Source organism: Mirounga angustirostris, unplaced genomic scaffold (genome assembly GCF_029215605.1).
Source record: "Mirounga angustirostris isolate CCGP_5_RB_7025 unplaced genomic scaffold, mMirAng1.0.hap1 SCAF_13, whole genome shotgun sequence".
Classification (NCBI taxonomy): Eukaryota; Metazoa; Chordata; class Mammalia; order Carnivora; family Phocidae; genus Mirounga; species Mirounga angustirostris.
The window spans coordinates 65030634-65057306 of record NW_026991721.1 but is presented as its reverse complement, the minus strand read 5'-3'; the positions used below and the strand labels follow the sequence as shown (position 1 = coordinate 65057306).

The 26673-nt window shown below is 45.8% G+C and overlaps 1 protein-coding gene across 12 annotated transcripts in view; it reads right to left on the bottom strand.

The window, feature by feature from the left end:
* The window catches only part of TEAD1 (TEA domain transcription factor 1), a 255110-nt gene that overhangs the window by 169820 nt on the left and 58617 nt on the right, over nucleotides 1–26673 (bottom strand). For 9 of the 12 annotated variants that reach the window (XM_045894123.3, XM_045894121.3, XM_045894116.3 and 6 more), the window contains one exon: nucleotides 1513–1768. In XM_045894123.3, coding sequence (XP_045750079.1) covers nucleotides 1513–1669 — 157 coding nt within the window. In that variant the 5' untranslated portion in view covers nucleotides 1670–1768. Of the gene's footprint in view, nucleotides 1–1512; nucleotides 1769–16524; nucleotides 16716–16772; nucleotides 16797–17101; nucleotides 17468–26673 lie in introns of those variants that run through there. The other 3 variants (XM_045894122.3, XM_045894120.3, XM_045894117.3) reach the window with 3 other exon arrangements.

Below are 26673 nucleotides of genomic sequence, written 5' to 3'. Positions count from 1 at the left end.
AAATGAAGGCTTGGGCTCTCTCTCCCCCGTGTGTGTGGCACTGACAGGCTAGAGACTCTGATGCTGCAGAAAGCAACATTTCCCTTGTTTCCATTACATCATCCAACTGGGGAAGGGGAGGGCGGGGACCACAGCTGGTAGCAGCTGCACCACCATCTGCTTTCTCCTTAGCTGCGTGCGCCAGTTTGAGCGGCAGTCTCCTACGGCCCCTGATAGAGGAGGCGCGGTATTAAAGGTACAACACCCTATTATGGAAAAGCTTTCAAATTATTTGGAAATAAATCACTTCCATGATAAGTTAACAACCCCAGGAAGGTTGCTGAGCCAGTTCTCTTTGAGTTTCGGTTATTTGTTTGCATCTCTTTAGACTCAGCTACAGTGCAAACTCTGTCAACTCAACGTGCCCAATTAGACAAGCAGAATGTACAAGCAACCACCTGCCATCTGCTTCCCAAAAGGTAAGCAGCCAAAAAAGTACAGGTCTGCAGCTGGAAGCATTTACGGAAGGAGCAGGAATAGTCAAACCTAGTACACAAGCCCCAGACTGGCAACGGCTACATGCTGCTGCCTTCGGCATCCTAAGCCATTCAGTTGACCAGTCTTGTCTTCTTGGGCACTCCTGAAGTTTCCTTTGAAACATACTGCTAGGCATCCCCTTGTAGAAGGGGAGACTGCTGAGAGCCTGGGGGTTAACCCCTTGGCCGGCCACTCAACTGCCAACGTGCAACAAAGCAGTAAAATGGTGGTTTGAAGGTCTGATCAAGCTACACACCCATCTCATCTGGCCGATACAGGGCTGTGTTTAAAAAACAAAGTGCTGGCTTTTAAAAATGAGTGATAAGCGGGTGCCTGGGTGGCTCAGTCGGTTAAGCGACTGCCTTCGGCTCAGGTCATGATCCCAGGGTCCTGGGATCCAGCCCCGCGTTGGGCTCCCTGCTCTGCGGGGAGCCTGCTTCTCCCTCTCCCACTCTCCTTACTTGTGTTCCCTCTCTCGCTGTGTCTCTCTGTCAAATAAATAAATAAAATCTTTAAAAAAAAAAAAATGAGTGATAAGCATCTATATTGCTACCTCTTCCTGGGGTGGGGGGGTGGGGAGGGGAGAATCAAGAGATTTGTCAACACGAGGCCCCACTTCCATTTGGCACCAGTCAACCAGGAGCTACTGAGCGGCAGGCTTCCATGAGATTGGGCACGTGCTCTGAAGAACCATACCCCACCCGTGGGGGTCCGCATACGCCACTACAACTAAATCCTTACCTGGACCCTGAGAGCTCTTCTCTAATGCTGTTGAGTGTGTAGAAGAACAAGAAAACCCCAGAGAATGACTTCCCAATGGTCCTTTACGCACTCTTCTGGTTGGTTGAGATTTAGACCCTTGGATGGCCAACTAAAACTCTACAAAGATCATTCCACCCAATACAATGAATGGATCTCAGTAGAGGGCTAACTGCAATCACCCCTTATCATAAAAGCACATTGTAACATCTCAAAGGAGCATTCCAGACCGCTTACCATACATCTTGCCTTCGTCTGATAAGATGATTTTCCTCCTCCCGCATGGTGGGTAGATAGCCAAGGCTTCCTGAAAGCTCTGCTCAATGTCGGGGCTCCAGACGCCTTCTGCATCATTGTCAATTGGCTTATCCGCAGAGTCGCTCATTCTTTCCATGTTTTCGGCAGGGCTCTCACTGCCGCTCCAGCTGCTGGGCTCAATTTTGGCGGTTGGATTTTCCAAGCCGAAGCCTGGAGTCTTTTCAAGCAAATAAACCTAAGAGAGAAATGAAAAGATAGTATAAGGACAAGGTAATGACCAACAATACTGCTCTTCCTCGCTCTATTACCTATTCTTCGGGCACCAGCTTTGCTTGGAGAAGAACTCCTAGTGGAGAATACAGAATTTGGGGATCCAAGTGGCTTTTGTTCTTTACATATCGCGTTAAACACGCATACAGGTAGGCAGAAACTGGATAATCTTCACAGATGTGAGAACGGGGCTCCCTCAGAGTTGCAAGTTCACCGTGAATCCGGCAAAAACACTGACCAGATGCCTACAACCTACCAGGAGCACTTCGCTCACGGATAATCAAATGTCCACAGCAAAACAAGCTGTTTCAAAGAAAATAAAGTAAAACAATTGCTGTGGCAATTGGCACGATAACTCGAAAATGTCAAACCATCCCAGTATTTGTCACTGAGATCACTGAAATGCAAGACGGTGGCAGGCTGGAGGAAGGAGGAGATAATTTTGTTATCACAAATACTCATTCCACTAAAACAGCAATACCAGGGGCCCTGCATCTGCTCCTGGACAGCATTTTTCAGCAGGGCTTCTGCCCTACACACTCAGGTCACTTTGCCACTCTCTGCTTCTAGACTATAACCTTGAAGCAGGGACCAAGCTGTCCCCACTCCTGCCTTCCCCGCACCGACTACAAGGGGCCAGCGCATTTGCAGAAATGTTTTACACCTACATGGGGCACTTCATCCGGGAGCCTACCTGGAATTTCTGATCACATGAAAACCATAGGGAGTCTTTCATTTATTTTTCTGTAGCACTGAAGATTACAGAACCAAAAGAAATTTTTCTCAAAGATTTATTCCCCTTAAATTATGCATGTAACCTATGGTCATAATGGGATAAGCTTTCCAAACAAATGTCAAACCGGCACAAACACCAATGTGAAAATGATCTAATCCAGTACCCCCTGCTGTCTGCACACTAACATATCAATATCCCTTTGTTGAAAAGGCATCAGATCATTAATTCAAAGGCTTCCCCAAAAAGGGAGAAGGAATGCTCCTGGGGATGGATCGAAGAGGGGAGGCCCCGGGCTTGAGTGGGGAAGCAATCACCTGAGAGCAAGCAACCTGTCTTCTCTCTCCTTCTCTCTCCCAGCTGCCGCCCTCCCACCTGCCCTCCCCCAGCTGTGTATATCAATAGATCCCAGGTGCAGAAACTCAGGGGCCCATGAACGTTACACAATTAATGGTGTAACTAGTGGGTGCTTTTGGCTTCGTACCCTGACAGCTTTTGGGATCTAGCAGCACCTGGATAAAAGAAACCCTCAGGTTGTCTGCTTTTAAATGCTGCCATGGTTCCATCACTCAAAGAACTTGTCAGCAAAATATTTACTACTGCTTACCAACACATGTACATTAACACAGGACTCTACAAACTACCCAATGTTGAGAGGTATCAATTATGCCACAAGAAAAGGTTTCATGATTGACCTGCAGATGAACTCCACAATGCCTCCAGTGTGGGTCTTTTGAATTCTCAAATTATTACTTTTTTTTTTTTGTGGGGATTTTGGAGGCTCACAAAAATTCAAGCTGAACTGTACCATTCTACCCTAAAGTCTGTTCCGCCTCCAAAGCAGTTTATTGGCAAAAGTATGAGAAGATGAGCAAACGCTCTGAGGTAGTGGCTAATCCACCTTGTCCCTCTCTACCTGACCCAAAACCAGAACAAAACAAAACAAATGGCACACACAAAAGCCCAGGCCTGTCCCTGAGCTCTGAGCCGCTCACAGCAGTATGAACTCACTGCAGGGAGCCACATTTTAGCATGAGCAGTGGATGTGCCCAGCATGCAACCACGAAAGCAGAGGGACAGAATCCAGGACAGTGAGGGCCAGCTGAGGGACGAGGGGATCTCTATTTGCCTAAGAAGAACACCACCGTATAAGTAAGAGCCTCAGTCTCCAGACCAAAGCACACCAGCACCCCCTGAGCCTATGCTTGACATGCCTTCTTCCCCTTCCTTCAGCTGGTCATACGGTCTGCACTTGAACATCACCAATGGCAAGGAAACGGCTACCTCCCTAGTACCACTTCCTTTGTACTGGCATGCTGAAATCCTTCTATCTAGGAGGCTAAAACCCATGTCCCGGTTAACTTCCATCTATCCATCCCTTGGAGGTCTATCCATCCCTTGTGGGAGCAAATCCACTCCCCCACCCCCAACACCATTTAGGCATGACAGGAACAGCCCCCAGGCTCCTGACTGTGATCCAGACTAGACATAATTCACATCGTCCCTCTGCCCAGCCCTCAGAAATGCATCCCAGTTTGTCCACACCCTCCATAAATGACACTCAGAGGTGGACCTATGATCCATAAAACCTCCAAGCTCCCAAGTGTTGTTCCTGAAACTCCTCTCTTATGCAACTGGCTTAGGAGCTAAAAACATGAGTTTATATTTATTCCTACTAAATTCCATTATTTTTACCCTTAAGCCATGACTCCAAGCTGGTAAGATCTTTCTGAATCATTAATTGCCAAGCTTAGTGTCCCTAGACATTGAACAACCTCTAAGAGTTGTCTGTCACATGGGGAGGGTGTAGACCCATTCTGTAGAAGCTCCAAAGAAGATTCTGACTCGACATACAGAAAAATTTCCAGCTAGCTGAACTTCCATGAGGGGTGAAGTACCTTGAAGACAGGTAGTAGAGTCTTGCTGACAACCTCTTCAAGTTACCTCTAAAGCTAAGAATCACTAGTCCTTGGTTAGGGAATGCAATATTAGCTAGCATTAACTGATCCATTTTATTTTTTTTTTAAAGATTTTTATTTATTTGAGAAAGAGAGAGAGAGTGTGTATGTGTGAGAGAGAGAGACAGAGAGAGCACGAGCAGGGTGAGGGGCAGAGGGAAAAGCAGACTCTCTGCTGAGCGGGGAGCACGATGCAGGGCTTGAACCCAAGACTCTGGAATCATGACCTGATCCAAAGGCAGACGCTTAACCGACTGAGCCACCCAGGCACCCCTGATCCATCCATTTTAGTAAATACAGGCACTGTTCTAAATGCTCTCATGTTTTTATTCATTTACTGCAAAGGGAAGAACTCTATGTCCAGGCTCTTGCAATTTGGTCAACTGGAGCTCAGCAGGATGGAATTACCTACTCTGGACAAGGGCCAGGACACAGCCCCAGAAACTACCACATACATAATCCACAGAGTTATACAGGCCCTTGGTTTTACAATCCAATTGTAAGATGAGACCCTGTATGGGCAGAGAGTTTCCGATCACAAGACTGGGGCTGGCTGAGGAAAGCTCCCCGTACTGGATACCAAAATAACCATTCTGGCATTCTATTCCTCAGGTCCCTTCCAGCCCGGCTCAAAATCCACCTCATCCTGGAAACATGTATCCAGTGACTCTGAGAGTACCAGCCACACGTTAGGAATATCCTAAAAATGCATCTAATGGGTAAACTACCACCTAATCTACCTGACTTCTGAATGTATAGCAACAAGCATCTGCTTGTTACCAATAATAAGATCTAATCAAACAAGGTGAGCTTAGAATATCTGTGCCTGCAGAGCTAACATCTTCACCTCCTCATACATCCTTTGAGCAAGGGAGTCAACTTTCACTCGATGCAGTAAATGAAGAACACAGTATTGGGGGTGGAGGACGGAGCATGCGGTATTAAGACTCAACCTGACTTGATTTCCAAACCCAGCTCACCGGCTAGCCTCAACACCCAGGCTAAATTAGTTAATCTCGCAGAAGCTCAGGTTTTAACTTTAAAAGGGAGATAAATTCAATTCAATCCCAACACAGGAAAGTCATTAAGGGGTAGAGGGACTCTCCCCTCACAGGACTGCCACAGAGATTTATCGAGATACACTGTGTACCACTCAATGTCCCTGCGTGCCTCCGTTTCCATCATTACCACTTTTCCAACGGCTCATTTTTTCCCTAAAATCCTCCTTGGCTACACTATAATAAATTCCAGAAAGAAATGTTACCAGTGACCCAAACATTCCTGTTAACTGCCCCAATAGCTATATTCCCTAAATGGATCATTCTTTCACAATTACCCACTAACACTTGAGGAGAGGTGACATGATTACAGTGAGATGACATCATATGTATATTTGTCCAATACAAAAAAGTCTGGGGGAAGAAGGGGGCGAGACAGTCCAATGCAGGTGCTTCTGCCACCAACTCCATTCAAGGGACGCACTCACAAGGGGTGTGACATAGGGCACAGGAATCTGCTGCTTCCTTGATCTTAATTCCTGTAGGTCTCTCATAATGTAAGCATCTCACCCACTTACAGGTGATTTAAGAGCTCTTAAATAAAAGGGTTAGCTTTAACTAACCCTCATGATTAATGAAACACCACTGAACATGAGGGTCACAAAAAATCCATACAGCTTCTTTTAGCCAATATCTCAACAGTCTATGAGGCAATCAGAAAAGGGCTGGACTAGGCATTAGGACTGAGAGGCCAGGACCACACAGCACTTGGCCCCCACATGCCTCAGTTTCCATCATTAACACTGAAGGAGGCCAACTAAGTCATTCATCACCTTGTGTTCCCATATACTCTACCTATAATAAAACTTAGTAAGCTGATTTGTTATTGCACCCCATCCATACCCCAGTCTCCTTGAGGGCAGGGACCACAGTATCCCCAGTGCTAGCAGAGTACCTGGAATAATACTCAATGAAAGAAAGAATAAACCAACAACCAGATGACGTGAACATTCTTTGACATCAGTGTGAGTGAACTTATCACCCAGGCTTCCCATGAGAAGGGCAAGAGTTTCAGCATCCTTTCCCATCCCTCCCATCCCTCACCCTGACTCTGGTCAAGATTCTAATGAGAAGAGCTCCAAAGAAAATTACCAAATTAGGAAAATGTAAGAGGGCAGACTTAAGCCATGCAGAGTTTGGATAACCAAGAGTTGGCTGTCTGATCCAATTTTTTATTTAGTAATCAAAATTACAACCAACAGTCCTTCTGTGGTAAAGACACAAATACGGGGGTGCCTGGGGGCTCAGTCAGTTAAGCGCCAACTCTTGATTTCAGTTAAGGTCATGATCTTGGGGTCACGGCATTGAGCCCTGTGTCAGGCTCCTTGATCAGCAGGGAGTCTGCTGGAGATTCCCTCTTTCTCTCTCCCTTTGCTCCTCCCACCCCGTGCCTTCACGCGCTCACGCTCGCTCTCTCTCAAATAAATCTTTAAATGAAAAAGACACAAATCTGGTTTGGGTACTCAAGGAAGTAAGTTTCTGCTCCAACAAACAAACATTATTTTGAGTGGAATGGTAATTCTTGAGATATAATACTTTACCTTCTTTCTTTTTTCTTTTGGCCCCTAGAGAAAACAGAATCAGAAGATGACAACTATAAGAAAAGCTATAAGGGAGGCAGAGTGGTGAGGGTGTGAAGGCCAGAAGCCAAAGAGATAGCCAAGGAAGAAATGTGAAGAGGTGAAAAATGGTAGCAAAGCAAATTAGAGTGAGTAGGTGAATGAAAAAGGCAACATAGGTTGTGACACTAAAAGGAAAGCTAAGAAAGATTTCTATAAGCTCAGAAGAATGTGGACATAGGCAACAGTGGGAGCCATTTAAAGAAAGAATCACATGGTTGAGACGATATTTGTAGTAGACAACTCAACTACACATCTGATGGCTCTAAGGTCACTCTGATTTTAGTGAAAGCCAAATTTTTCTTCTAAGAAAAAAGCTGACCTCCAATAAAAAGACTAGGAAAAATTACGTTTTACTTCCAAAGTGAACTGGTACATCAAATCCAAATTCAACCTCCTCCCAATAAACCATGTTTCCAGCACAATGCCAGAAGCTTTCACCGAAAGCATTTTTAATCATTGCACTACTCCCACTGGATATTATCTCCACCTTATGAGGTCCAGAGACCTAAGTAAGTTGACAAAAGTCATATACTCAACAAAATTTGAATCCAGGAGTCATTTCGGCAGCTAGAATGCACCATCCATGGGATTAGCCGACTCAAGTACACTCTCACTAGACAGTGAGTTGGACGCTGGATTTCAAAGGGAGAGAATGTAGGCAGTGCTGAATGCTCAGCTCCGTCTACAACTGACACCCTCAAGCACAGTCTAATTAATTCCTAATGAATAGTGATTATGCTGACTCACCTCCCCGGGTAGTTGGGAGGAATGTCAGGCACTAATGATAGTTCATTGCTTTTGCATATTTAAAGTGGGGCAAGTTACTAGTCCCCATCATTTCAGACACTAGCCAAACCTGCCAACAAGTGGCCGGAGAAATACAGGACTGATGGCCTGGATTTGGGAGGCAGCCTCCAGAGAAACGGAACTGGAGAATGTAAGTCATTGTCAGCGCAGAATGCTCAAGGAATGCCAACACTGAGAACTGAGGCCATGTCTGCCATAAAGCTGGTAGCAGTCAGTGAGCGTTGGTGTCATAAATTCCAACTGCCAACAGGTTCTAATTTCAGCAGGAAGGAGTGGATAATTACTCCTTCTCATTTTCAAAAAATCACTTCCATTATCAACAGGATCCATCAACAAGCCAACACCTCTTCACCAAGACCCAGACGCTGACCACCCCATGAGAGGACTTTGGCATTACCCTTCTGAGATTCCCTGATGAATACTCCTGCTTCATCAGCCCTAAGTACTTGCCCAGGTGACAATTCAAGAAAGGCTTTGATTGATTTCATGCTATGTAGCTCTGTACTACCAGCCTTTAGGGGAATCACTTTCCCCATCCCCTTAAGGAATCTGTTAGCCACTGAGAACAGAAATTTCGGCCTCTTCCTTTCTGCCACCATCACCCCCAGTCAAGCTAATCACTGCTCTGTTTCATCATAAGAGACCTTCAAAAGAACTAGGCCATAGACTCAGGTCCAGGCAGTCTATCCAATCTGACCATTCCCAAGTGAAGATTGGATATCAAGACAGTGCACTCATCTGGGAAGCCTGAGATGGATGGCATGACCTGCAGCCTGGGTCATGGATCCCCAGGAGGTGGACTATTTAACACATTGCAAAGCCAGAAACATAAGTTTCTTTCCTGCTCTAAGAGAAAAAGAAATGCCACAAGAGTTAGCATAAGTAGCTGTCAATGGACATTCAAAAGAAAAACTCGTAGGACCCTTCCCAGTCAAAGAAAACCCAAAACTAACCCCCCTCAATTCCAGCAGGTTTGTAGAGTGAACATATATTTCAGGTAGACTCATCAATCATAATGCTTATTCAAAACAAAGAAAACAAACACCATGAAGAGAATACTCCTTAATCACTAAGTTACATATAATGTTACTTTCTTAGTCCGTGAGGTTCACCATCAGATTATTGTGATGCCTTCTCGTTTTAGATGACGAGTACAAATTTAAAAAATCAAGAGTTGACAGTTTATATTTTAAAAGATACCAACACAGCAGGTAAATACATACACTACGCAAGACAAACATTTCAAAAGGGTCCATCTCAACCCCCTACCAAGGAGGAGTGCCTAGAAATGAGCCTCCCGGGGTAGCAAGTCTGTAGGTCATGACTGGGGTGTCATCCTTCTTACAAAAGGCCATGGGGACTCACTCAGTGTTGCACAGCTTGTTGCCAGCCAACTTAATGATATGTTGGTTCTGGGCTGACTCCGAGTCACAACAGCTGACCTGCCCAGATGCAGTTCCTCTGGCTGATTTGGAGTTCTAATTCTATTGCATCAGGAACAGCCCTCCCTAGTCCACACACAGAAATGGTCCCAGACCATCCACTTCTCTAGCTCCTATGACTTGGGGTGCTTCTCTCACTCTGACCATGCCTATTTCTACCCTGGATTATTGACACAGCATGCAAGGAGACAGAAGCAATAGGTAAATCCACAGCTCACTTCGGACTGGGTCATAAGTCAATCATCAAGAACAAGTGAAGCATTTGAAAGTGCTGAACTGTGAAGTCCAAGCTCTGCTGCAGTTCTTGTACTGGGTACACTGGCATTCAAATGCTGTCTAAAGATCCAACAGACCCACATGAATCTCATCGGCACTGGCATTAGAGGATCCAAAATCAGAAACTTGGTTTCTGCAGGAAGCACTGTTGCTCACCAGGACAAAAGAACTCACCTCAGTTGGTTAAGCATCTGACTCCTGATTTCAGCTCAGGTCATGATCTCGGGATCGTGAGATCGAGCCTCAGCATGGAGCCTGCTTGAGATTCTCTCTCCATCTCCCTCTGCCTTCCCCCCTCCTCTAGCACTCCCTCTCTCTTCCCCTAAGTAAATAAAATCTTAAAAAAAAAAGGGGGGGGGAGAAGAACCACCACCACCACCACCACCAAAATCTAGGCTCCAGTGTGTGTCCAGGAGGAAAAAACTACTCTTTTGTGTCACCTTCAGGTAACCAAGGACACAATTCATCACAATGCACTGTGTCCCTTTCCAGCCTCTCAATCATCAAAAATCAGGATATTGCTTTTTTGTGTGGGTGTTGGGTCTGGCCATTTCTAAGGGATCCGAGCATACAGATACTCATCCCAAATCACACATGAGTATCTCAAGTCCCAAAACATGATCCTAAAACTCCCTGGAAGCAGAAATTGAGCCCCTGAGCCCTCTAGGACCTCGGACAGTGGCAGGTGGCATTAGGAGACTGGATAAAAGTGAACACCACAGAACAGCGGCTATAACTAACCTTTCTGATACCACAGTTGCCTTAGAGAAAAGGTTTATTCCAGGAGCCCTCGATAAATCACTTTTATGGAATTAGGCGTTTATGCGATGCCACTGGCATACAAAGTCACTGAATTAGTCACTGGATTTCCTCCAAGAAGTTGAAGATGGCCTTCATCACATTTCACAGAGTGCTCTTTACAAAGATCCCAAAGGAAAGTTCGATAACAAGACACCGTGTGTGTGTGTGTGTGTGTGTGTGTTGTTTTTTTGTTTGTTTTTTACCTTGTGGTCAACCAAATAGGCCTTGGCTTTACTCACTGGCTGCCAAGTGTTCTGAGCCACACCGGCAGGCCCCTCAGAGAGAGCACAGAGGTTATTTTGGTCAGCAAGTTTGGTTTCATTCCCAAATCCACTTTAGATCCCTACCTCCCTCCACAGCTCCACCCCCTTCTTCTTTCCTGCGGTTCCCTACTTTTAATTTATGCTATTTTACAGCCTTGCAAGCTGCCTTAAATTCATTCTGAAACAAAAGAGGGTAGAAACACTAAAGGGGAAATTATTTCTCTTTTCTAATCATCCATTCCCATGTCCGTCACCATGTGCCAGGCACCAGAGAAATGGAGTGAAATAAATATGCCATCCTCCCTGCCCTCAAGGAGCAGCCTTCGTGCTGAGAGACAGATATTGAAGTTCATTCTTTTTCCTGACTTCCAGCCCCTCCTCTGGGAAGCCTGCCATCCCCTCCCTTGGTTTCTGCAGGAAGCACTGTTGTTCACCAGGACAAAAGAACTTACACCTCACTCACTGCACAGGAACAATTTAGTGCCTGCCATCTTTGCAGGTTTGTGAGATCTTTAGGGCTTAGGTCCAGGCCTTTAGTCATCTCCCTATCCTTGGCCTTTAACAGAATGCCTGGCACACAGTCATCGCTCCCCCAAAATGACGACTGAGTGGATGATGTCTGAAAAAATGAATGAGCACGTGAATGAATGCAGGATGTCAAAGGAGGGATGGCCAAAGTGCTGCTGGAGCACAGACACGGGAGCTGATCCTGCCTCTCGGATCAAGAAGAGCCTCACAGGAGGGGAGGTCCAGGCTGGTCTTGGCGCCTAAAAAGGACTTACCAGGCCCATTACAAGGGCTCAGGGAGCCCTGTTTGGAGAAGAGGGTCCGTGCATGGGATGTGCTAATGAAAGGACAAAGCAAGAAAGCAGAAAGGTTGGAGCAGAGCTTAAAAAAGCAAACTGAGCCACCTCACACAGGGCCCCTCACACGCCACGCCGAAAGCTCTGGGCTGATTCGGACCACGGCCAACATGAGAACAGCAGTGACACCAGGAATGTGCCATCTGAAGGGGCATGTGCATCTATTGGGGAGCATGAAGGATGAAGAACAGATAATTTTATAAACTTGAAATCAGAATTTTTTAAGCAAAAGCACTTTTCAGTGTGTTCCAAGGCCAGAGCAGTCTTCCGGATAGAGTCAAGGGTTCCAGTGGGACACATCCTTTAAGCGTTCCAACTTTAGAGAGATGTTCTAGAGACAGTGGATACAGGGGCGCTTTTTTAAACAGCCCAGAGCCGCCAGACGACCTCCACTCAGTGCCCTGTCACTCAGCTCTTCAATTACTGCTCATCAGACTTTGTCTTCAAGCACCCTACATTATTGCCCTGGTCCCCAAAGAGGGCTATGTGCTGATGGCAGTCAGCCCCCGAACCGGCACGGGGACTGGACTGCTGTGCTCTCTCAGAGACACACACATCTGAGAACGGCCAACAAGCAAACACCAGCCCAATGGCGACACACGCAAACGTATAAATTGACCAGAAACATACCCTGCTTGTTCCCAAATGTCCATTGGTTCCCGATGTTATGGATATCATGGAGTCCCCACTCTTCAAATGAGAAATGCAATCTGCCATTTAATGAGGACACAGTGACACAGTAGCTGCAAAACAGGTCTTACACTGGGAGGGATGCAAATTCAGGGACCAATTAAAGCCTCACCCTTGCCCCCATCCCAGTCCTCCAAATTTATACCCAGTTCAACTTCAGCAGGAGCATTAATCTTGGCACTTTGGCTAGAAATTGGCCAGGAGAAGAAGAGTATTATTCCCCCTTTAGACAATAAGCCACTCATTCAAAAATAAATACATAAACAAACACGTGAGCACCTACTGTGTGCATAGTACCAGCTCTAAGCAGTACACAAACACTAGGCAAAGAGAAGTACCTACGGGAAGGCTGAGGCACCCACTTCTGGAATCAGGCCTCCCTGTGCCTTCACTTCGGCAGGCCCTAGGGTGCTCTGGAAGAAAGCAGACCACCAGACTCCTCCCTCCCCCTCCCACCTCACCAGCAAACGAGTCCCCCATATCAAGTAAGAAAGGCAAAAAGGCCACAACTCGATTCAATCGACATTTCTGCAGCTCCCCAACACACACACGGGAGGAGTGTCTTTAGGGGTTTGTTTCCTTCCAGGATCTCTTCTTCTTCCAACACAATCTGCTAACCCTGGTAGAGGAACAAGGAAGGCCGAACCTTCAACTCATCTCTCACTCATCCAACTGGAATCCATTTCCGATCCCACCTATGGAATCCCACTGCTGCCTTCCCTCTTGCTTGGCCTCTCCCTTTCGGGGACTGTCCTGGTGTTGGATTCCCCATCAGTCCAACTGACTGACATGACTCTATGTGTAGGATTCAACTTGAAGGCCAAAAAGGCCCAAAAGGACACCAAACAACCCCAAACCCACACACCAGGCATACTTGGCACTGAGGATCTTTCTCTAAAAGCATTCATGAAAATCCAAAAAAGATTTCCAAGGTCCTGGGTGCAGGGACCCAATTGCATAGCTCCCTCAGAGGGACTCTGCTACTCAGGGAACCTGGCTGCAGCAGCACCCAGGCTCCCCCACCCCTTCCGATGCAACTCAATCCTGAGAACGTCCACTGGGCCTCCCATCCCTCAGCTGCATGCCCTCCACACTCCTCCATCCCCATGGACTCTGCTCCTGACTTCTCGGAACTGGGCAGTGGCCTGTGTCCCCATACCACCAGCACTCCTCACAACCACGTTCTGCCCAGTTGCCAACTCTGGACGGAGATTGGGATAACATGGGTTAGTTAACATGGCTTCTTAAAAACACGATCCCAGCTTTGATGCTAGAAGTACTGAATCAGAGTCCCCAGGAAATGTATTTTTGGCAAGTCTCTCTTGTGCTCTTCTTTGGCCAGAGGAGTTTTCCTAAATTGCATTTATGACTTTTATCATATGCTCATTTAAAATCTTTCAGCAAATCCCCACCCACTCCGGGACCCAACTGCATGAGAGGGGCCCCCATGGCCTTAACCACCTAACTGCAGCCTGCTCTCAGACGCCTGTCTAGTCCCCTACATTCCAACCACGTGACCACTCCCTGGTGCCCAGATACAGCAGGCTGCCTGCTTCGCCCCTTCAGCCACCTAGGTCCCTCTGCTCAGATGCTTCCCTCACCAGCCACTCTGCCTAATGAATACCTATTGGTCCTTTCAAGACCAATGCCATCAACCTCTCTCTGGGAAGCCTGAGCAGCTTCTTCCACTCGGGAGATGTCACTTCTGTGTCCCCATAGCACCTCAAATAAACTTCCAACACCACACATGCACACTTCCCCATGATTCCTCGTAAGATACGGTCTCCCAGCTCATCAGTAAGCTCCTTGGCATTCCTATAACATCTCTCAACACCAGACAAGTTGCTGGAACTTCAAAAAATGTTTGTTACCTGTTTTCCTTTGCAGGTACCCCTAGAGTTTCAGGGACTACACCCTGCATCTGGAGAGCCCACATGGCAAAGCAGTGAAATATACATAAAGACTACCTAGGGTTTTGGAATACCAAAGAGTTTGAATTTTGAGTTCTCCACTTCTTAGCTATGTCTCAGTGGGTCCTCCCCTTCGGTGCAAATGAGAATTAGTACTAGCGACTTGTTATAAAGCCTATGAGATGATCTGTGTAAAGTACAGGTGTCTCAATTATTGGCAGTAATTATGTACATTATTTGTCATTATCTGTATGCTTATAGATTAGTGGGTATGAGTGCACACACATCCTAGAACTGTGCCTGACACATTATAGGTCTTCAAAATAATTGCCAAACAAACGTGTGCAGCTGTAATTACTAATGACTGCTTACGTATCTTGCCTTTCCTGCTACACTACAAGTTTTCAGAAGGCAGGGACTCCGTCCCATTCATTTCTGTACCTCATCCCCACCTCAGCTCCATAAATAATTGTCTGATTTCGCTTAACATAAAATATTAATGCAATGTTTATGACTATTAAGATATTCATCCTTATCTAAGGAATCACAAAGACAGCCTCAGGCACACTCTAGACCAAACCCACAGAAGAAAATTAAAACGTCACTGGCTTGAAAACCTTCCTCTAATCTCCAAAAACCCTGATTTGCTGGCCTCTAGGCTCAACATCAACTCTGCGGGCCCCTCCTTCAAGGTCAGGCCTATTACCTAATGAGCCACAACCCTAAGGTCTTAAGGGATGACACAAGCCCCCTCCTCCCTGGTCTGTGGCATCCCTGCCCCGAACCCCCAGCCACAGCCCGGACCCCCAGCCACAGGTGCTCCACCTGAGCCACGGGCTCCAGCCTCCTCAGCTCACAGCCAGTCCTCCCCCTAGGGCCTGGGGGCTGCAGTAGGCCCGCCAAAGTGTCAGGTTACCACAAAATAACAGTGGGCCTACACAGTCAGTGTAGAGGCCAAGTGCAGAAAGAGAAGCCCAGGAGAAAAAAACCAGACATTTGAGTTTGAGTCAAAGAGGAACTGGGTTTTAAGAAATATCCTTTAAATTCACAACTACGCTCTTAACATCACCACTATAGCACCTACAATAACTCATTCATTTAATGTCCCATCCAGAGTAGCTTATATTTATATTATACTTACTTGCTTTGAGCGTGCTTTTAAAAATATTATTTTAGGGCCAGAGCGGGGACGGGTTTTGGGGTTTTTTTTTTTTTTTTTGGTTTTTTATAGTTTGCTTATTTAGTTTGCTTATTTTATAAAAGTCAGATTTGGGTCAATGAAGGTTTTACCAAGTATTCCCATTCAACAAATCCCTGATACTACTCAGCTTTAATTTTCTCAAAACTAAATCCAAACATGACAGAGCTAATTAGCTCTGCTGAAGGAGGGGCAGACCTTCAAGAAAGAAAAGGCTAATAAAAAGCACTCACACTTTTTTTTCCCCCTAAAATGAAATCAAAGGTCACCCCCGTGCTACCCTCGTGCGGGAACAGTGCCGGCTTGATGTGGGCTGACCCAGCCTGCGTACTTCAAACAAAGTTAACTTCAATCACTGCAGCGAGTTAACAGGTTATTGATTCTCCATCCACTGTTCTTTCATCTGGGTTTACTCTGTAGACCATGCCTCTTTAATGTGCTCCTAGCAACTGTTTTATAAGAGGGTGGGTATAGACCCAGCTACAAGAAATGCCCTTCTCCAGCTGGGCAGGTAAACCCCGAGGCCCGGCCATGTTGGGCTGGATTTGGGTTTCCCATTGTAACCCCTCCGCTGTCAATGCCCCGGCACATTAGATTCCCTGAAGGTGCTGAAAAGGAGGCAGATTAAAAGAAAAAAAAAATTCCAGAAAAAAAAAAAAAGAAATTCCAAATGGGGGAGAGCGGGGGACGGGATGGATTCTCTACAATATCCTTAAAAAAAAGGTTTTCATGAGGAAAAGCTTCTCCAACATCCCCTTATTTTGTAGTTACTGATTGATGTTTCATGCTAAAACATCAGGGTTATGAGTATCTTAAGGCAAGCAGTGCTCGGAGCAGGGCTCTATTGCAAATGCTTAAAGGGGAAGCGGGGGAGGGGGCTGGGTAACGACAACGACCACGACTTTAAAATGATCATCTTAGTGGCAACCAGACCAGTTGGTAAACATGCAGACAGGCAGATTCTGTGTTTCATTTCTTTTAACTTTCAAGAAATGACCCTCTCCCAATCCCATCAATAAAAACTTCAGAGAAGGAACCTATTACCAGCCGACTCTGAGTTCTGCAAGCGGAGAAGAATACCACATAAACAGTGAAATTACCAGCAGTTTCATTCTGTCTTTAAAAACAGTCTAATTCCCGGAAGAGAGGATCTCATCTGCTTGCTCCTCCTTGGGCTGTCAGAATTCACACAGTTCATGCAGGACACATCACACCGTGCAATTACCAACCAGCATTTGCCACTGCTAAAAGATCTTTAATAATCCTGATTTTTTTTTTTTTTTAAACCATAAAAGCTCTCCTTATGAGCCCAGCTCTCTTTCCTTGTTCGGCGTGCCTGGTCACTTACAGGAGGAGGAGAAAAAGCCGGAGGCGCGGCTCACCGTTCCCCAGCTGTGTCTCCCAGGGAGCTGTTCGTGTGTCCGCAGGGTGATGCCACGCCGCGGCGGCCGGCAGGGTTTAAAATTAGCCGAGCCCGGAGAGCCCCGGGTAACCTTCGGACAAGGTTAGCCAGCAGAGCAGTGCAGGCTCAGGGAGGGACATTAATGAGAAGCCAAGGAGAGCTCTTCCACAAGCCCGTTAGGGCCCCTCTGAGCCCTCACCATCTAGAAACCTGGAGGGGCCGGGTACACCTCCTGGGCCTCAGGAGGCTGACCTCGGCTCTTATTTTTAACCCACCAAGTCAGCAGCTTCCTTCAACAGGCGATCGGCGCGAGCTCTACATGTGTTTCTCCAAGTTTGAAGTCAACATGCTCCGCCTCTGGTGACACGTTAATTTTTAAAAACTTTAAAGTGGATTTTCAGAACATCATATCCATGGAACACTTCTAAACGTAAAGTTCATACCCACACATGACCAGAAAAGTGGAACCTACAGAAACACACACAGGAGGAAATGAACTGTGGTCACGGTCAGCGCTGACAACGCATTCTGATGTACTTTCTTGCACTAGTAACATTATTCTTATTAATACTATTTTTTTTATTATTATGACTCCCTACAGTTTTGGGGCTCTGTTGTTACCCATCCAACATTTCACACTCCGCATCATCCTGAGTCCGGAAATATTCTTTGCATTTGTGATTTTTAAGAGGTATGGTATTCCACGTTGTGCATATACTGCTATTTGACTACTTCCCCACGGGTGCACGTTTATATTTCGCACAACTGTTCACTGTTAACGGCAAACATCCTTGTAGTGATTTCCTAAGAACAGATTCCTGGAATCCACAAGAGCAGGAAAAAATTGAAGCTACTGGTGCAGACTGGGGACCCCTGAAGACAGGGACGGCCTGTCACACTGTAGTGTTTCTGAAGAAAGGAACGTGTCCGGGCGCTTTCCAAACAGACAACCCTGAATTCCAATGTGCCACTTCCCAAGCACCTACAGGGACATCACGAGGCCGGCACCACAGAAGTCCCCTCAGCAGTGAGAGAGAGGAAGCCACAAGCAAAGGGTGCATCTAACGCCTCTGAACACCTGTCAAAGGCGAGTCGGATGCTAGTGGCACTGTCCACACTGCCCCCACGAGCACCTCCCTGGTACAGACGGCCACTCTGGCTTTTGAAAATACTGAACTACGTTCATCCGAGGTGGTGAAGAGTCATTGGCACAAGCCCACGGAACACCCCTGTGCCCTTGGCTCCCAGCCTCTCCCAGAGCCCCCGGCCCCCTCCCTACCAAGTAAAGCTCAGCGTCTGGCACACTGGAAGCCTCCAGGGGTGGCCTGTGTGTCCATGTCCTTATGGTTCACTAAATACCTACAATATCACTCCTGTTCACTGACAACCTACAATTCAAGATTTGCTTTTTAGATTTTCTTCATCCTCCCTTCCAACCAGCTCCTCAGAGGCCACTGGTTAAAATCTTAGTTATCATCACTTCAGCAGTCTTTTCTTAAATTCATTAAATTCCCTAATATTTTATTTTTTTAAGCCGAAATGGACAATTAATGAGAAGCACTTACCATTGGGAGGTAACAGGCAGCCGTTCCCACTAAGTTGTTCTCCACCAGGCGCAGTGAGTTGGGTTAGACAAAGATGGACATCATAAGCAGAAGATCCATACACCAAGTACTAACACCCATGACACTGGCGCCCCAAGGGGCAAAGCTATCTGCTTAAATCACAGGAGAGTTTAAGGACCCTCACATCATCAAGTGTAATTCTCAGGAAGCTAAAGCAAAAGTACCCAAATGCTAAAGTCAAGAGGTAAATAGAAGAGTCAGCTATAAACTCACCCGTGCCCCAATCGCCCTGGTATTGGCTTACCTCTGATACCGGTAAATGCAACATTCTGGAGCCTGGTGTACTGCTATGCTGTTGGAAGCACGATCTCAACTTTCCCTCTCCTTGCTAACCTGAATTATTTTCTGTGTAAGGGAATAGATAACCAGTGAGTGGAACAGAATTTCATTTCCTCTGAATGTTTTTGTCTATCCTCTACTGCGGATGCCAGGCAAGGAACACCAGCCAGGAAAGGGAAGAAGAACAAACCAGAAGCCTGTAAGTCAGACTTTGAAAACCAAAAAAGAGCTAGCCTGGATGTATTACAGCCCCGCCCAGCCCAGCCGCTGGGATGGTGACCCAAGCTGGAATCAGCTCAAGGGCAAGGCCCATCCACATCTCTACTACGGAAGAATATACACCAAATTTCAGGTCGCTATGGGAGCTATTTTTGACTCCCAATATCAAATACAATGGCAAAAGTTTAAGGAAATACCTTGTAGTAGTAACTGAAAATAATACTCACAGCTAAGATTTATTTAACACTACTGTGTGTGAGGCACAGGGGTCATGAAGACTTTATTTTTATTATTTCTCCTAATCCTCATCACAACTATGTTAAATGCAGTATTACTATCCCCAGTATTCAGATAATGAAAAAAATGAAGTTTAGAAACATTAAGTCATTTGTCCACTTCTCAAACAGAGATATCCAAACCCAGATCCACCTCACCGTGAGCCCAAGGTCTGTTTCTATGACACAGTGAACCTCCCATCGTTGCAGGTAATCAAGGAACAGCTGAGAGATCTCTTAACAGGGATGCTGTATTGGAAACTGGAGTGGGGAGAAGGATGTCAGGGAAGGTACAATCTAAGCTTGGATCCACGACAGATGAAAACAGACTGCCTACTGTATGCGGGGTCTACACTACGTGCTTACAGGACAGGGGTTTCAGAGACCCTGTGAAGGAAGCGAGCACACAGAGCCACTCCATTTTTCCGCTCACAACAAAAGGCAACTGTAAAGCAAGGCCGCAGAGTCCAGACTCTGGTCACGGTGAGCCCAGTGGCACATGGGGAGCACGTTTCCTTCTCCCTCCCCAGAACACACCTCGAGGCTGCAAGCCTACCCACTACTGCACAGGGAAAGAGTTCTGGCCCTTCTCTTTCTAAATTCCCTGCACCTGAACTTTTCGCCGAATCGAATAAACGATTCAAATTTGTATTAGAAAATATTGAGAACACACCCAGAAAGGGAGATGAATGGACAAGTCAGACAGGAGAATAAGTATGTGACTGCCTCCCTTGGCGAGGAGAGGGAAAGAAGGACAAATTCCAGCGAGCTGAACGTGTGACTTTAAACCTCCTCATCAGCAAAGCTGTAAAGCCGGGAGGAAGATCTGCAGTGAACAGGATACAGGGAATATACTAGCGCAGGAGTGGATGAAGATCCAAATGGCTATACTTATCAAGAGCCTCAAAGGCTTAAATCCTTGGACTTAGTAATCCTCACCCTAGAAATCTACTGAAAAGAGAATTCCATGAAGAAAAACATCAGGATCACAAAGATACACATTATAGAATCACCCCTAATACTATGAACAGTGGAATGACTAAGAAAATCACAGCATGTGAATGCAAAGGAAAACTGCCTCCACTTAAAAGAAAAAATGAAGAACAGACTGAAACATTAGGGAAAGCTTCTCAAAGATTCCTGATTTTAAAAAGCAAAATACAAAATTGTGTGCTTATGTATATAAAATATACATTTGTATATGTATGTGTAAGTATATATGAAATTGTATGCATAGATGTATTCATATGTATTATGTATACAAGAAATTGTGTATGTGTATATTTATAATTACTGGAGTTTTATGCCCATATCTACAGAAATAAAGTAATTGAAATTTTTTAAAAAGAGTTCTTCTCTTAGGAGGGTGACATTACAGGTTTTTGTCTTATACTTTTTTCATGTTCTATTTCTGTAATTTTTAAGAAAGGACTCCAAGGGTTTTTTTTTTAAGAAAATTTAAATAATCAGTTACAACTTGAGACATTCGAGCACGTGAATGCAAAAAGAAAGCTCAGAGGTCATACATATGTGGATACTTGAATGCTCTCTATCGCCAGGACCCACCAGAGGCCAATCTCCAACTTTCTATGTCTAGTCACAAGCTTCAAATACAGACACACAGATGACCGCCTGGTTCAGGGAGACCTGAGGACTTGATGCTCCCCCTTCCATTACAGCCACAATCACAGTAGCTAACCCTTAACAGACTGTGGATTCTGGACCCGGCCCCACCAGAAGCACCTTATATGTCGATTCATTTACTCCTCATAACAATCCTATGCGGAAAGTACTATCATGACTCCCATTTTGAAGTAAGGAAACCGAGATACAGAAAGAGAAAATAAATCGCCTGACCTCACTCAGGTAGATGGCAAAGCCAAGATCTGAACAGAGACTGACTCTGGAGTCTAAATTCATAACTACCAACCTAGACTGCCTGTATGTAGACAAGTCTCCCATCCACTGCTCTGCTGGTACATCTTATCCAAAATGTCTTTCCTCCCCTTAGCCACCTACAAAGCACCCACACATACTTCAGAGGCCAATTCAATTGCCACCTCTTCAGCAAAGCCTTCCGCGGAGCTCCCACGCAGCATTAATAGGCACGGGGTTTCAGTTTTCCATGAAAAGTTACAGAGACGGATAACAATGACGGTAGCAGAACAAAGTAAACGTACTTAATGCCCCTGAGCTGCACACTTAAAAATGGTTACGATAATAAATTTTTGCTATGTGCATTTTACCACAATTAAAACTATAGATAAGTAGGCAGGCACATAGGTAGGTAGGTAGGTAGGTAGGTAGATAGGTAAAATGGAACCTCTGAGCAAAGAAATCAGGTCACGTGAAAGCATACCTACAGTGGAATCCAAACATAACTCTCAATGCTAGAGCACTCACCACCCCACGGATGCCGCACACATCACACAAATGTCACATGCATCTCTCCAACACTCTTCCCTTCTTTCAGCAGGGTTATCACTCCCTCCAGGAGCCTTCCTGGATCCCCAAGCCCAGTCTGGGGGAGGCTGGCCCCATGCGCCCACACTATCATGCCCTCGTCCCAGAGCACCCTTGGAAATGCCCATCAACAGGTCTGTGCCCCCATGTCGAGCTCCCTGAAGGCAGCACCCTTATCTTATTTGAGTGTGTCCTCAGGACCTGGCGCAACACATACCACCTTTAATAAACACGGACTCAATTAATTAACTGCTGGAAGAAGGAGGGGCTGGAATAGTGCTCTGGTTTTCAAAGCTCACATACAGGGTTGTCTTGAAGGGTGATTAAGAAGACAAGTCAATGCTTGCAGAAAACCCAAAGATTCTAACCTAAAACTAAAGGAAGAGGGTCCACTTGCAGAGATTCCCTGAGGCCCCCTGCCACCTCTATTAGATATGGGGGATTTATGTGTGAACAGGTGATTTTCAGCATCAACAGCTCCCACGAGTTAAAGGTCCATGCCCGTCTTCCGATGCCCTGGGCTGAGACTCGGGTGCCAGGTGCAGTACAAAGGCTTAGGTCACCTCTTCAAATTCTCTTAAGGTCAAGTTTAAATGGCAGTTTGATTAGTTTGTCAGGCACCTATTCTTTGGGCTAAAATCAGAAAACATTCTTTAAGGCTGCTAAATCTTTATTGATCCTGAGGGGTCAGCTCAGAAGGCAGGGACAGTAATTGCCTGTTCTTTGCATAGTGCATTTTCCATTCTTTAAGGCAGCTGGTACAAGCACGGTATTTTTTCTTGTATGTGTTTCTGCTACAATTACTTAATCGCCCCTAGCGCCGCTCTGCTCGTCACCTCCAAGTCTACTCCCAGCCCGTGCGCCACATAGGAGAACAAATTTTTGAATTTGCTACTGAGCAAAGTACATTTCCTTTTCTCCCCTCCCTCTCCAATCACTGAGCAAACTGTAAAAGTGAAGCAAGCATAAGGCAGGCTCATCCGTGCTGGAGCCCCACAAGGCAGCCAGCCCCTGGAGGACACAGAACCCCAACCGAAGAGCGCAAACGACTTCCAACGTGACTTGAGTTCAGCTTTAGGGAAACCCAACATGGGACATTCATACATTCGGGTGACTCACAGCTCCAAACAGGTCATGCTGAAATGACAAGGAAAGTAAACGCAAACGTTAAAAGACACAGCTGCTTGTGCCTTGTACGGAAACCCTTGACCAGTAGGCAAAAATCCATGCCCGAACCTTAGGAAGAAATGCCACAGGTAAAGGATATTTGAGGATCCGAGACAGAGGAGCAGAGACTCGGCATTTTTAAAAGGAGATAATGATTATCCCCTTTTATTTTTTTGTTTAGTCTTCCATTTATGTAGTAGAACCATCCTTATTATAGAAGTTCAGTGAGGGGCACCTGGGTGGCTCAGTTGGTTGGGTCATGATCCTCGAGTGCCTGGATCGAGTCCCACATTGGGCTCCCTGCTCAGCAGGGAGTCTGCTTCTCCCTCTGACCCTCCCCCCCTCATGCTCTCTCTCTCTCTCTCTCTCTCTCTCGCATTCTCTCTCTCAAATAAATAAATAAAATCTTTAAAAAAAAAAAAGAAGTTCAGTGAATTATGGAGACACAAATGTGTCAACACACAACCTTACTGAGGAGCTAAGCCTGTGCTGGGTAAGACAGGACACAGCCACAATAAGACCTTGAGCAAGTCCTTTTCTTCCGTCAACAAGGGAGCTGAAACAGGACTTTTATTGGTAGCTTTCATGTGTAATATTCTTTCTACTCCATTCAGCTGTCTAGCAGAAAAGCAGACTTCTGGCCCATGCATGACTGGATTGTCCAAAACATGAATCTTTTTAAAGTGCCATAAATATTATAGACCATATTATATATACTGGCCCTATTATACATATATTGACCATATTATTTATGTTCTGACACCATTTTTTTTAATGTTTTATTTATTTATTCATGAGAGTCACAGGGGGAGAGAGAGAGAGAGAGAGAGAGAGAGAAGCAGGCTCCCCGCTGAGCAGGGAGCCCGATGCAGGGCTCGATCCCAGGACCCTGGGACCATGACCTGAGCCAAAGGCAGATGCTTAACCATCTGAGCCACCCAGGAGCCCCTGACACCATTCTTTTTTGAAGACACAGACTATTTCTAACAAAATAATAAAGGATGGTGATTACTGGGGCACCTGGGTGGCTTGGTCGGTTAGGTGTCTGACTCTTGATTTAGGTTCAGGTCATGATCTCAGGGTTGTGAGATTGAGCCCCAAGTAGGGCTCTGCACTGAGGGTGGAGCCTGCTTAAGATTCTCTCTCTCTCTCTCTTCTTCTGCCCCTCCCCGCTCTCTGGGGGCGGGGGGGGGGGGGAAGAGGGGATTAATACTCCCCCGCATCTCCTCATTTGAATGTCCTTAATTAAATTAAAGTGCCTGCAGCACATGGCACTTTTTGGGATGCATGGGTGGCTCAGTCAGTTAAGTGTCTGCCTCAGGCTCAGATCATGATCTCAGGGTCCTGGGATGGGGCCCCACATGGAGACCTGCATCTCTCCATCACCTAAAGGCTCAGTGGGGAGTCTGCTCCTCCCTCTTCCTCTGCCCCTCCCCCTTTCCTACACTCTTTCAAATAAATAAAATCTTTAAAAGAAAAAAATAAAAGAGAAGCCTCATTTGACTATCTCAAAGAAATGTTCCCTTTTTTTTTTTTTCCTGCTTTACTTATGGTATTTCTTTGCAAATGGTATCAAAATCAAGGTTCCAGCTGAAACCCATCACACTCCATAGGACCAACAAATTTGACAAAAATTCTGTATTTAATTAATACTTCAAGTATCATCCAACAAGCTTTGAAGATTACACCTTCTTCTGAAACAGGATACCGTAAATATTCATAGGCACAGACCTTTTTTTAGATTTAAAGAATCACTGATAAACTATATGTTCAAAGGAAGAGAATCACCTCTACCTCACTTTACAACTAGAATTCTACAAGATCTCTAAAATTCTAAATAAAATATTTCCAATTTTCATATTCCTTCTTTAAACTGAATTCATTTTTATTTTAACTTACACTGCTACCATGCAAACCTGTCTTTCCTGAATAGTTTGTTCTAGGTGGGGCAGTGAAAGAAAAAAAAAGGATTAGAAAACAAATAAGCTCTTTGGTCTAATAGACTATAAACATGTCCACGTATTCTGGTTTTGATCAGAAATAAAGGAGGAAGAAAAAAAGATGCACTTGGCATTCAGGACACTGTGTGGTGATTCAGAGAGAGACATCTAAGAGGCAAACTATTTGCCGGAGTAAACCAGTATCACAATCATCTTAACATTTTAACATTTTAAACATCTAAACAGTATCACAATCATCTTAACATTTTAAACATTTGTAACATCCTGTTCACAATTCACACACACTGATGAAGTATCTGAAAGACGGCCTCACTGACTTCTCTAGGTGTCTAGATAAAGCGTGGCAAACTTTGGTCGGGCTGACTGAGCCCCCCAAGTGGTAGGTACGGACTGCTCATAATTTAGTTGGGTGTCAGGAAACACATGCAAGCATTTATTCAATCAGCCTTCAACTTCAGGCCAGGCTCTGTGCTGGAGAGGCGAAAATGGGTAAGCACCATGCTCCTGCCTCAAAAACCTCACAGTCCAGTGAGAGGCAGATGTCAGCTGCAACCCCAGAATCCAGAACACTGCATGGCACACAGCAGGTGCCCGAAAGAGATCAAGTAGGTTAGGAGGCAGGGAGGGCAGGCAGAGACCTGCCCAGAGAGCTGCAGTGTGGCAGGGAGCCGGGCTCTCACATGGAAGCCTGGCTTTGAATGCACACCCACCCACCGCTCTGCAGCTGGGCACCGGGCTGCGCGTTCAATGCTGCCACACCTCAGCATCCGCATGTACTCCCTCCTTCAGTGCTCATGAGATAACATACATGGAAATGCCTGGAATGGCAAAGACCAGGAAGGACAGATCCTAGTCTGGGACAAGGAACAGGCAGGACAGAACCACCACAGTAGGGTAAGATCTTTTTTCCTACTTCTTCCTCTCCCTTTTGTAATCCTTCCTGTAGAAAGCCCCTTCTCCAGTACTGACTCAGACAAGACTCAGAGTGAACGAACCAAAACCGACGCGGGGCAAGGGGTGCAGAAGGAAGAGGGTACCATCCTTTGGAATGAAAACCCTGAGTGGTTCTACAGTGGAAAAGGGGGAAAGGACTCCCAAGCCAGACACCTGAAGCACCTCGACTTCTGTCTTCTGCTGGCTAGACTCCTCCAGACAATTCTTGACAATTAGCAGGGGTTATTGCTCTCCCCCGCATCTCATTTGAATGTCCTTAATTAAATTAAAGTGCCTGCAGCACATTTACACTTGATCAACATAGAAGAAAGGCTAAACCAAGCTTAAGTATCTCAGCTCTTTTCCTATTTTAAAATGTTGTAGGTGTGTGTTGGCGTATTTCTGTATAGCCAGTTGTGAATGCACATTTGGCTGTGTCTGTCTGTACATTCACACATGTGCATGCGTTATTGAAGTAGGTATGCATCTGTGTATAAATATAAACCAGGCTTCTCAGGGTTGAGGGAAGTGTGAGAGATCCTGCTTATATGCCGAGCGAGGCAGGACAGGTAAATTGTGTGTCCGCCTCAAACACCTGCAAGCTCATCTTGCACAAATAACTAAGGTTGCAACCAATGAACCAGTGAAGAGGCCCTTAAGTTTCCAAGACAACCAGAGGGGCAATGCTGGAGGGGCTCAACCTCCCCGTGACTGGACCCAGCCCCTAAAGAACCCCTCTTCTCTCTCTTCCCGGAAGAAAGCTTTCCTTTTAGTAAACAAGAGCCTTTGTCCTAACCTGGATCCCAAAACCTCCTGAGGGGTGGGAGGCAAGGGCCTCAGAGCTGCCTTCAGTCCTAGAAAAGACCACAGCCATACCAGGGGAGCTGGAACAGTCAGGCTCCTGCCCCTTAACTCTCTTGAGGTT